Below are 13,408 nucleotides of genomic sequence, written 5' to 3' on the forward strand. Positions count from 1 at the left end.
CATTTTACTAGCAGGACTCATGGCTGCATTCCATAGAATTCATATACCATCTACAACCAGTTAAATTTTATGCAACATAATACAGTATGTTTTAGTCAAGAGGACAGTCCCACAGTGCAAATTTGTGCACAGCTCTGTGTGCAGTTGTATGCAGTTAGGAATGCAATCAAGCAAGTTCCAAACTATTTCCTCCTCTATGGAATATTAATATAGTGGTAATGCTGAATTGAATTTAATATATTAATTTCCACACCCCAAAACAGAGGACTTTAATTCCTCCTTCTTCTTCTCTTTTATATTTTTTCTAGCATTTGATTTCTACCTCCTCATACTTACTGTCATTGTTGGAGCCAGTTTCCATAACACCATAAGGAGGAGTAAGAAGTCCAGACATATACTGTCGATATTTCTGGAAGACAGCAATGGCAAATTCCGTCAGGTACAGATATGTAAGTCAGTACAGATGGATAATGTGGTATGTACATTTGTGTCTGCTGCCTTGTGCTTCAGATGCATATAAACAATCTATGACTGAGCCAGTCAGATGTCTTTTACTCTTAATGCTACAAGACCAGCTTTCTTGATTTGAGCACTCTGTCTTTATTTTATCAAAAGTTGTGCTAAAAGAGTTCCCTCCTTGATCTTCCCCAAAGCATGACTTTGAGGGTTCTAGTAAATCAATATTGTACTTGTGTGATTTCCCATAAAGGCTGTTTTAAAGCTCGTTTGAAATTACACTACTCAGCTAAACTCAAGCTAGAAAGCTGCTTTATTGTATGAATGGAGATGAAGCTGTGAACTAAGAATTCATAGGACTCACATACCACTACAATTTTGGTACCAGATTTAAAACATACAGGATTTAGTGCTAAGACTAAACATTTAATTCCAACACACTAAGCAAGCACAAGTTTGTTTTTCAAAACTACAAGGTTATGAAACACACAAACCCAGCACCAACTTTATGTATACATACACACTAATACTATAGTATCAAATGAAATTTTGTAACTGTAAAAATAATGTCCTTTGTACCACAGTAAACTACATGACTGTAACTGATGTTGGTAACTGGTATTTTTCTTCAGTGAATGCTGGTGACATGATGAATAAGGTTCAAAGCTCTGCCTAGGGCTTAAAAAATTCACAGAAGCTAAAATATAATACGAAGGAAAAAAAATGTCCTTTTATCTCATACAAATCATTCAATAAATGAGACATTTCTGTTTTCAGTCATGCTAGATTACTGCCATAGTTAAGGGTAAACAGTTATAATGCCCCTTTCGAATCTGTCACAGAGCAAGCTTGTGCAACAGGGATGCTGACGATCAGCATAAACAAAATTGTAATGCCATCCATAGGTTGTGCAGTGAGCTGAACGTGAACAAACAACTAGCTGAAATTCATCTAGGATTCAGCTAAGGACACATGTTAATTGAGGCAGAAAACTTCCCTTTAGTCCAATTTTAATGTAAAAGATTTATTCTTTGCTTTAAAAAGTGAAAACATCCCTACAGCTCCATAAATGTTATCTGCTGGATTTTAACAGATGCTTGAATTATCCTTTTAACAATTTTTCTTTTCTGGAGATGGAAATCTCATCAGTTCTAGCAAGGAAGAATGAATGTCTTGCACTCTAAATAATAACAAAACCTGCAAAGATTACATTAATCTAAATAATCCAATCCTATTTTTAGACAAGCTATTACATCCTAAAGCTTAGTAACATATTATTTAAATCTCACCCATAATCCAGCTGAAAACTCATAGGAGCAAAATTATGTTTTATTCCAGGTCAGTCACACAAAATACATACTACTTAATTTGAGGATAAAACTCTTATTTTCTTTCCCAAACTCTGCCTCCAGTTCTATGCCTGGAACTCAGCAAGAGGAAGAACGCAAGAAGTAATTATTTTCTCAGTTCAATAAATAAACCATGTACATAAAACAGGGGAAAAAACTCATTTCAGTTGTCAAAATGAAAGAAAGGAAAACTTATCATAAGGGGCTGAAATAACATTTTATTCAAAGAGTAGATAAATGTTTTGTCCTATTTTCTACTGAGCTCGGTCTTGAAATCTGGTTTAGAAATAGAAAATTGAAATGTTTCATTTGGAATAAGATACAATTAAATTACATCCGGTATTTTTTTCCTGTTCTTTCTCATCATTCAGATGATATTCAGTTATTTTTTCTGTTTTACCCATAATAGCATTTTCCCAGAAATACATTATTAGTCTACATTTAATCCAACTTGATAAGGGACTTGAATTGTAGAACAATAGTAATTTTCTTTTAACTTTTCAAATGTATGCATTTACTATACAGCTTTCATAATCGTCATACACTGCATGGCAGTTTCCTTTCTCATTAATTCTCTAGTATTTCTCCTGCTTATTCTTCTCACAAAATGAAGCATAGAACACGTCATACAATTTCCAAAAGATTTGGGTGCCTAGCTTAACAAAAAATACCTGCAGAAGTCTTACAGGCATGATAAGCCATAATTGCATTTAACACTTTAAAGCGGATGCAAACTCTTCACATTGAGCACCCAATGTGCACAATTCCACGTTTTTGCTAAAAAGACAACTCTTCTTAGTCCCTTATGTAACTGCCCTGTATAACTTAAGGGATCAGTTGCAAAAACCTGTGCACAATTGTGCACCATCAAGCAGTGGTACCCAAAGGTATTGTAAGAAGCCGACACTTCACGGTTTCTGGAACCCTATTCACATTTTAGGAATTCGTCCTTTTTAAAAAACAACAACAACATCTATCTTTAGATGCAGGTCTGATTTTCATCAAATAGGCAGGGAAGGTAGATGCAGTCTTGTACTCTGCTGTATTATTTGCACTCGTGTACTGTAAGCTTTAGGAACACTTGTGGATATTTTGTTTGCGGAGGCCCCTAACCACATCCAGCCCCACATCATTCTCAGGATGCCAAGGGCCACAAAGAGCATAAGTGTAGGCTGCCAAGGACCTCAACTTTGTAATCTTCCACACGAAAGTCCTACCCTGCCTTGGAGTAAGTCTACTAAGGAGACTGACAGAGCAAGCCCAGTGAGCAGAACTGCCTGTGAAGGAGGTCAGCCAGCATTACCAGAAGAGGCACCGATTCTGGACCTGCCCTCAGAAAGTTCAGTTGTTCAGACTCCTCCAAGGGACCTCAGCGTGAATTAAACTATCAGGTTATCTTAAATGAAGGCTGATATGACTGCCTACACATGGTCTCCCATGAAGATACCTTGATGGGGTGCAGACTGACATTGGAGGTACAATTTACAACTAAAATTGTGCCGGCTCATGAGCCAAACTAAATGTCAAAGGACACTCATTTGTCAAGAAGTCTGGGAAATGTTGTCCACGGGGAAACCTGAGTATGCAAAGATGATGAAAATAACCACATAGAGATTCACAGTATTGAATGGAGTAACGAAGTTCCAAGCATGAGCTCTCTCAAAGCTGAGATAATGAGGAAAAAACAATGTTGAGTGTGAGACCTGTCTTATTACTGCAATGTCTGTAAATGAAAAGAAAATGCAGCAAGTAAAAATGTAAAAGTAGGTGGCATTTAAAATGACCCTGAAGATTAACAAACTAAATATTTACAAAAGGCTTCTTAAAATGTGTTCCACTGTTGGTATGAACTCTGGAAAGGCCTTCTTTATGAAAGACAACAACAGCTATCATATAAGCTTGTTTATTACCAAAAGTCTTCAAGTTCTGTAAATCCAACATGACAGCAGGTTTTAAAACTACACTCAGTGACCTATTCACTCTTTCTTCAGATTTCTACTAATTTACTAATTCTATCATGCAATAGCTTAAAGATCAGACGCTTCCTGCATCTAATCTGACAGCACAAGTAATAAAGACACTATTTTTTCTCCCAGTTACTGACCATCCCATAGCCATGCAGTGGTAAAAATTAACATGACCTTTTCAGTCACTGCTATATAGCCTAAAGCACAGAAGAGTGCTGACAAGGAACAGTAGGGGATGGGAGGGAAGGAAGCAAGCAATAGCACTTTCTTCACTGGGGAGGCACTGAGGATGAACTTTTTCATCAACAGTTTTTAAGGCCACTCATTGGTTAGCTGGTGACGAGTCTCAGCTGTTTTCATGACTACAATGGATTTTCTTCTACACCATGAATGCACTCTGGTAAATTTTTTATATGATAATGTTTAGAAAGGCCATTACTGTAATTCCAGTGCAAGCTATCTCTGAATCCCTTATGCATTCTTCTAGTGCACATAAGGTGTATAAAATACGTCTTAGCAGTTAATCCCTTCTCTTCTGCTGCAAGTATTGAAAATCTAATCCCTGTTTAAAGAGAAAGAAAGATCAAAAACAGGAGATCTATACAATACAAGCACTCCAAACCAAGCCAGGCAGATGTGAAGAAAATAGAGCAGCCTCTGTTCTCTTCCATGTGCACTGCATAGCAAAACCGCCACACCGACAGAAACAATACACAAAAGGTGAAGGAAAGCCCACCTGGGCATAAAGTTTTAAATGCAAGTTCCACACCAGATACACCCCCAAGTCCAGCAGCTCTCCAGTCAGCAGAGTAACTGATGGGCCATTCAATAAGGACTTCGAACAGTTATGGTACTCAGCACTGGGGAGTGAAGTCAGGCGTCTAATGCTTCCCCACGCCACAGTGAACCTACACATGGCTGGAAGCGACTGTCTTCTAAAACTAAAGGTTTTGTAAACCACAACACATAGGTTATTTTCTCTTTCCTTCTCTTAACCTCCCCCACTCCCAGCCTCAATATGTAGTGGCACTATGTACTGACCTGTCCCATGGCTGTTTGACATTGGGTAGTAAATCACTGTTCGAAGCTGCTCCAATAATATAACCTCATGACTCACATCACTTCAGTTGAACCCTAAATTACCAGATGCACTTCTACCACCTCCTACTCTGTCTACCACTGGCAGCAGAGAAGATGACAAGGCAGAACCTGCATTACCTGCAGACTTGACAGTAAAACAAAATAATTCATTTCAGTTCTAGAAATCCTAGGCCAAATATCAAGGTGACCTTCCCACACACATTCTTCAAAACCTTGTGTAACTACTTTATTAGATGTTGTCACTTTGACTGTTACTTGAGTTCTGTAATCCTCTGTGCTATTTGCCTATACTCCGTTAATGGTTTCTCTAGGGTGATGTAAGTTGTAGCTTGACAGCAGTTCTCTATTTTCTTTTGATAATAAATAATTGATCACTGATGCTCTCAGCACAATTTTGTTCTTCCTCCAAGTTGGTTGTGCCAGTCATACCATTTTGGCAATGAATAATCTCCCTTGTGAGCTCAGCACGGTGCGTCATTTCTTCTCTTTCCTCCAGAACAATATGGAGAGATATGAAAAGAGCCCCAGAAGATCTCTGGACCCTCTTTTCACCCCCAACCAAGCACAGCTTGTCATCTCAAAGTCTAGATCTCTGCCTCTAGAGATGATGCTCTAAAGATCGCTCTTCACTGAACTAATTTATAGGAAAATTCTCAGGTCACCTGCCTGCTATCCGTCAGTGTTTTCCAATAAAAAGTGCCTAATGTTCCTACTGAATTTCACTAAATAAATAACCAATAAGCATAGTCAGTTATTTTTTTTTACCCAAATCTTGTTAAAAATGGGAAGAAAAAAAAGCAAAAAAACCCCACTCATTCGTTATTGCCCCATATTATGTGCTGAGATGCATAGAAAACTCTGATATAATTCTGTTTTCAGATTCTACCTTACTCTGTTTACAAATTAATAAGTGTATTTCTTCTAAGCAAGTTTAGTCAGAAAATTTCCACACATTTCTGGCCAATGCTGCCTAAATTGGATATTTCAAAAAGGACCTGTCCCATGACTGTTTAACACTGGATTGTAAGTCATCATTCAAAGCTGCTGCAATAACGTAATCTCAAGACTCGTATCGCTCCTGTTAAACCCTAAATTACAGTAGTGAAAAGAAACTACAAACATACTTGGATAAGAGCAAACTCACAGGGTTTGAAGCAAACCTCGCTCCTCAGCATCAGCTCTCTAAAGCTTCAATTCCCAACAGCACCACAGTAACTGACCTGAACAGTAATCGGGGATTCACACTGGGTCTCCTGCCTGCTTACTGGAACACGTCCCCGCTTCCAGCCGTCTGCACAGGCTGACACCTGACCCCCCTGATCCACGAGCTGTAACACAGCCACCCCGCCTGCATATTCAGGCTTTTTCCCTCCGCTGCTGGATGAGCCACGTTTACTTATAAAGTGTTATTTACATCAAAATTCACTCTAGAACAAACCCATACACACAAATCTCAAAACCTGATTCTTCAGTGAGGTTGTAATGAGAGCAACCCAGGCAGGCAAATGACACGGCAAAGTTGCACAGATCTGTTTGTGAATTTCACTCTGATGATTGCTTTGGGGAAAATAAAAACAAAACCATAAGCTTCTTCACAATATTTTTCCCCGTCTCCAAAGAGAAACTAAGCACGTTACATTACCACCACGCAGCAGCCTATTAAATGAAAATCAGAAATCCTGCTGACTGAAAGTGACTCCTGCCTGTGGCGATACCAGGAGATACGCAAGTCATATCAAAGGAAACTGGTTTGTACAGAAGTACAACACTGGCTCAACAGTGTGAGACGACCTCGGCAGCTTCTCAGCCAGACCAAGAGAGGACTAGACCCCAGCACATTGTGTTTCAAGTCTGGGCCACATGTAAGATTGGGTCCAGCCCCAGCCCTAGTGGGGTCCATTTGGGCTGGGAGCCCTTGGAGAAAGCAAGGCCCTCAGGGCTGCAGCTCCAACCTCCTCATTGAGCTCTGCCTCTTCTTGCTGGGTGCTGCCGGCTGCCCAGTGGCCCTGTCTCTGCCACCTAGCTAGGTGTTTGCTGCAGGTGGGTCTGTATGGGATCAACTCCTCACCTCCAGTGTGGGCTGCAGTGGTCTGCCTCCTTGTGCACGGCAAGAACACGTGCTCCACTTGTAATGTCACAGACTGCGTGCACCTCACCGCCTATCTCTGCACTTGAAATCAGTTTCAAGTCATTAAGCACACATACAGCACAACAGGATATTGAGGGGTGCTTTTATCTCAGTACAAAGGGGAATTTCATGCAGAAACTGCCTACCTATATTGGGATGGAGAATATCAAGAATCCTGAATATTACTAAGTACTTGCATTTGTGATTTCCGGAATATCATCCACGTATAGATAAGGGAAGAGAACTGAAGTATTTCTAAAGGAAGGGGTAATGACAAATTAGAAAATAAAATGCTACAACAGAGAATATAAATCTTTATATATAGTCGAAGAAGAGAAAATAAAATGCAAAGATTCTACCACAATTTACTGAACAGAGACTGTTTTGTACACGTCAGTCTACTCAAGTCATTAAAACGAGATAGACAAGGCCTGAAATAGCAGAACTGAAGTACCATTTAGTCATATTGAGATAAAATAAATACAGGAAATGCCTGTACTGAAATTGCTGAATCCTGATCCCAGAATTAGTACAGTTTATATAATGGCAGATGAATCTGCATCTTTTCTATTTATTTATCTGTTTACCATCTTCTGAATGTTTCTGTATGGCTCTAATCAACTAAGCTTTAGATTTTATTTGATCTCTTTGTTTTGGAGCCATATATTTTTCTGTCACATTCCCACTTAAATCAATTTATCGTGCTTGAAAAGCTCCGTGTGCCGAATTTGCTTGATCACAGAATCCCCTTGAGTTTTAGTTGAAAAGAAAAATGCACCCAGCTCACTGAAATCACGCCAAATAGCAGACTTGGCTACCAGATAGAAACCCAAAGATAAGACTGCACTGCAAAAAATCAAATCCAAGGAAATTAGAGCATGAGCAATGATTAAACAAATTACACAGCCTATTCTGCTCCATCTAATTTAAATATAGAAATGACATCATGCAGCCTTCTGATTCTGTCTCCTAGAGGAATCCACTCAGGAAATGCAGTTGGGTGGAGATGCGACTTGGTTGGAAGGGTGGGAAAGATTGCATGTACTTAAAAGAGGACAAAAGAAAAAAGAACAAACAGCCCATCTGATTTGTGTTTTCTTTTACTGCACTTGTGTAACCACAGAACAAATACTATATTTATAGTAATACATATATATAACAATTCAACTGCCTTCAACGTGAAGTTCAGTTTTCAGCCAACAGTGGCTGAAAAAGAACGTTATGCAATTCTGTATTTACTCTTTTACAGTGATATCTGTTGAATTTGCTCACTTTAAAATCAGATGATGATGTCTGTCAGCAGCATTGCTTCAAACTTAATATAGGATCAGAAAAATCAAACTGTGCTCTCCTTTCTTCCCCTTTCATTATCACTTGTAGTAGAGATGCAGCAAATGACACTTTAGCTGGAATTTTCTGAATGATGCGAGTAGCAGAATGGAACCTCACTCCTCTTCAAACTCTTCTGCAAAGCTAACAATTGTAAACCCGCATCTTATTAGCAAAGCCAACAGATAAGACTTCAAAAGAGCTGAACTACTAAGAAAAATGCACTATTTTAACATTTTTTCTACTACTACAGCCAACCATTAAACCTACACTGACAACATTTAGATTGAGCTATATCTGGTGTCATCTCATGGGCCGTGTGCAGGGAAAACACGCTTTGAGAACAATTTCTGAAAGTTCTGCACACAGAAGACTTCCTTTTACCCTCAGGTAGTCACAGCTTCTATTTTCAGATACACTACAGTAATGACTGGGGAACCAAAGATACTCTCTTTCAGGTGAGCTCACACTTTGTGTGCACTATGCAAAAAGGCAGCATAGAAGGAAGACCAGAGGCATGTAATAAGAGACTTACAAATACAAGACGATGCTGGCATTGGCCATTTCCTTGCCTGGGCAGCTGTGAGCTGCCATCTACATTATGTCCTCCATATGGTGCTTCTCCCTTATCTTTTGTATTTTTCTGGAGCAGAGCTTCAGCTGAGACAAAAGGTCACACCAGGAAGAGGTTTATGTTTTTAAAGTACTCTGACAGAACAGTAAATTCTGGAATTGCAGCAACATACGTGTCTTGTTCCTGATCACATATCCTAACCTGCATATCAAGCAAAAAACAAGTTTTTGTACTAGACAAGTCAGAAGTCAGCAAAAGCCTCTATATCAAGTTATTGCTCCAGCCTGAGGCTGTCACCTTCCAAATACTGAAGTCCTGATCCACACATTCAATACATCTTTGCATGACTGTTATGAGGAAGGCTTTACCTTAAGAAATGTATGTGGAACTAGGTATGTGCCACTGAGACAGAAAAAAGCTGCTAACCTTCCAGGGCAGGCTGTGCTCCAACAACAGGCTGAAGTCATGCTCCTCCACTGAAATTCTTAAGGTCAGCACAAGGTCTGTGCAGTGCTTAAGCCCTAAAAATAGGTTTTATGTACAACTTAAATGACACTTAAACTGGCCTCATGTTGATACTGTATGAAGCAGTGGCTTTATCCATTGCACATAAATATTTTCTTCCCTCCCCTCACAAGGAGATTTGAAACGAAAAGAAAAAGCAAAATGGTGAGCTGACTTGGAACTCAGCTTTTCATACTTACTACCTACAAGCACAGAAGTATGTTGGTCTAAAATTTGTTTTCATCTGGAAGGAAACTCTGTGTTAAATATTAATTCCTCTCAAATCAATATAAACCTCTTAATGAGTTCAGTGGGGTCAGTCTAACATTGTGCCTTTGCTTCTCGCAGAAGCAAGCATCAGCTTCCGAAGTGATTGTTTCTACTACAATTGTGCCTAACAATAATGATGATATTTGGTAAATGCAAGCAAATAAGTAAATATACAAGGGAATTTCCTTTATAACATTAGTCTTACTTCAATGCTTTTAAAAATATTATTTTGATTACAGTGTGAGCTGCTTTAAAAGCAGCCTGTGCAGCTCTCTCAGCAACACTGCTGTGAAATCAAAACAAGTATAATACCAAATAATTAGGGGGAAACCTAAAGACAAACTAAATAATTATAATTCCAGGAGTATGACTGAACATAGTCTACTCCTCCTGGTGCATGGAAATAAGCGTATTGCGGCACAGAAAGCCACTCATAATCAGTCTGGTATCACTTGACAGGACCCCAACACACCCAGGCCTCCCAGCTCAGTCAGCAGGCAGTGCGACGGCACCGCTGGGACAGTACTGCCAGCACAAACCTCTTATAGACTCAACTTCCCAAATCCAAAGGAGTCCCTTTCTTAGACAGCATAGTATAATAGATGCTGCCTATGGTAATTCCCCACTGGAGTTCGTAATGCTTCAGCTATTTTCTAACACAGTGTTTGGTTATACTGCCTACTTCGCCATACACAGTCTAACATCTCATTGCCCTCATGTTTCAGGCTCCCCATAAAGTCCTGTGAAACACAGTCTCTTCTGATGGACTTGCAAGACATCATCTCACCTGATGATACCAAAACTTATTTGGATTGGAATGACTGATTTTTATCAAAGCGATATGCAAACACACAGTAGCAGTGGTTCAGCTGTGCCGTAACACAGGGATCAGGTAAACTGCATTAACATTCTGCAATGCAATGGCATTATTTGCATAGGGCGGCTTTTAAGGTTTTTTCCTCTGACTGGAGCCAGAGAAAGCAACTTCCTCAAACCACGGACATCTTATTTAGCAGTCAGTCCCTCACCAAGTCTAAAAAGCCCTCACACCTAATGCTGTTCTGCAATTGAGTCTTGCTGTGGGGGGGTTCTCAAGCAATCCTTTAGGCAAGAAGTGACATTACTCATTTTACATCGTCCCTAGAAACACTTTCAAACCTTGGGACAAGAGGGGACAGTGATAATCAGAAGCACGTAGGGATGGGAAACAAGAAAAAAAGTCCCACTGGAAGCTTAATATTTGAAAATAAAGAAAAGTTAGTAAGACAGATGGAAGGGAAAATGTTTTAGATAGGAAGGAGTTATGGGTAGGAGGTGAGTGCAATACATAGCCTAAACAGAACTCTCTTAATTGGAAAGGAGGAAAGTCAAGAAGTCCTGAAGTCCTAGTAATTTATATACAGCTTGTCTCAAACTAATTAGACACTGTGGTTTCAGAAACAAAAAAACTAAGATAACCATAAAAAATTGAAAGGACTCTCTAGAGGGATCCTCCACAGTTCACTGAACAGATGAGTTATCACAACGAGTGCACAGACTTCAGGGAATATAGCTAACTATAGGAGGGAAAGGAAAAAAAAAAAGTGAGGTGGCCCATGGATATGCCTAATAAATGAACTCTCTTCTTGCCTCTTGTTGCCACCAAAGCAAGCAGTTTTATCAGTTGATGTCATTGAAACAGCTGAGTAATTTCACAACTGACAGAATCTAGGCTCATTGAAGCTGGTTGCCTTTGTGACAGTTTAGGCTTAAAGATTCTGCAGATCCGGATGAACAGCACAAACTACAACATCAAGCCTCCAACAATTTTCTAGTCACAAGCTTAGTTTCTGGTTTTCATAGTGAAACACTGTTTATGTTTGTTATTCTTTATCTCATGGCATTGTGATATCAATAATAAGCAAAACCAGAAGAAAATAGGATATAAAATGTAAGCTTTAACGGATTTAAAATAGTATAAGCCAAGCAGTGTCCAAACCACCTCATAATCAAAAGTTCTCTGAAACTCTGAGGAGTGACTTGTTTAAAGAAATTATGCAACTTTCTTCCAGATTTATTCAGCCAGGTAAAAATAATTTAAATCCACTTGGTTACCATTTGAAAATTACTCAGATTGTTATTTTTCAGACTGAACATCAAGCAAGTAGCCTAGTTTGAGTAGGCTGATAGTTCAGTGTGGGCAGGAGTTTCATATTAAGAAGCCTTAGTTTCTATTCCTTTTTTGAATGGGAATTTCTTTCACAGGGCAATATATAACCACAAAAACATCATCGCTCTGATTATTATTCCTTATTATCAGCCTTCGTTCTCTCTATGATCTGTCATGTTGAAGACTAAAACAGCATTTGAGATGTACAGGTTGTCACGGTAATGAAGATGCACTGTAGATTTTCTTAAATGGAAAAAAAAAAAAAACAACAGAAAAGAGGTATGTTAAAGCTGAACCTACACATGACCAGAAGAGAAAAATTAAACTAGAGGAATAAAAAAAAAATGGAGACAACTCACAAGAGGCAAAGTGCGAAATACTGAACTAAACTGAATAACAATCTTTCTGGAAAAATAAGAGTGGAAGGAAAAGAATATAACACCAAACCAGTCTCCTCCTCTATCCAACAGAGCCCTGAAATCAGCTCAACTGGGTGCTACACAGAATGACAGGTCAGATGCTGCCTCTCCCTCCTACCATCCAGGAAGGCTCACAATGCACTTAGAGGCAGGATGCAGGCAAGTGACACAGCATAGAAGGTGCGGAATGGCACAAGTTAACTAAATACAAGATGTGGATGCTTCACCAGGCATTTTTGTTCAAATAAAGCAAGTAAGATTAAATCAGAGTATGATAGCTGAGAACAAGACGTTCACTGCTTTGATATCCCACCTAGGACAGACCTCCTATATGCCTTAGAAAACACGCTCCCATCCGAACAAATGATGTTTGTCACACCCTTGCACCGAAGCTGTACCACCAAAAAAGCAGGTAACTAATGAAGAAAAACTAATATTCCAAAGAGAGGTTTAACTAGATATAACCAGATTCAAAAGGACACAGCTATTGCTATCATACTTACGTGGAAGAACCACACAAATTGTTATGACAGAAGACTGTAACCAACCAACTGTAAGACCAAGAGAAATAAGACTGAAGACTCACTAACAGACCATTAAACCATATGCCAAATACTGCATATGCACCAACACAGCAGTTCTGTGAGGCAATTTGGCAAGGAAATTCCTCTTCTGAGGGGCAATGAGAAAAGCTGATTCCTGCACTAAGGCTCCTCTAGAAACAATTTGCCGAGCCCAAGCATCCAGAACCCATCAGCAGAAATGCCCAAGTACTGGCCTCTTAGGAGAAAGACAATTTCTATTGAACTGACTAAAGATGCTCTCAGTGAAACACGTTTGTAGTGTTTAATTTGCCATTCTGTAAGACCTGGCTTTTAAAAGTACATTCTAAAACTTATGTTTCATTATAAAAATGATATACCTGATGGCAAGCTCACTGGAAATCGAACCAGTTTTCTGAACTTTTGTGTGTCCATTTGACTCAAGCAAACAACCATTTCTTCTGTGTACCTGCCTTGCACATGGCTAAAAATAATTTCAGCAGCATATTGAAATCTCAACCTACCCCATTCGACAGATAGGTTTAATACAGCCAGGACATACAGTAGCTCATTAATTTTGAAAGTTAAACTTCTTTGTAGTCCTTCTTTCAATTGTTCAA

The 13,408-nt window shown here is 39.2% G+C and overlaps 1 protein-coding gene across 24 annotated transcripts in view; it reads right to left on the bottom strand.

The window, feature by feature from the left end:
- RAPGEF4 (Rap guanine nucleotide exchange factor 4) overlaps positions 1-13,408 on the bottom strand; it is a 153,945-nt gene that overhangs the window by 78,392 nt on the left and 62,145 nt on the right. For all 24 annotated transcript variants that reach the window (XM_080600893.1, XM_080600894.1, XM_080600892.1 and 21 more), the window contains one exon: positions 337-409. In XM_080600893.1, the coding sequence (XP_080457019.1) occupies positions 337-409 (73 nt within the window). The remainder of the gene's footprint in view (positions 1-336; positions 410-13,408) is intronic.

This window comes from Anser brachyrhynchus, assembly GCF_964034855.1.
Source record: "Anser brachyrhynchus genome assembly, chromosome: 7".
Lineage (NCBI taxonomy): Eukaryota > Metazoa > Chordata > Aves > Anseriformes > Anatidae > Anser > Anser brachyrhynchus.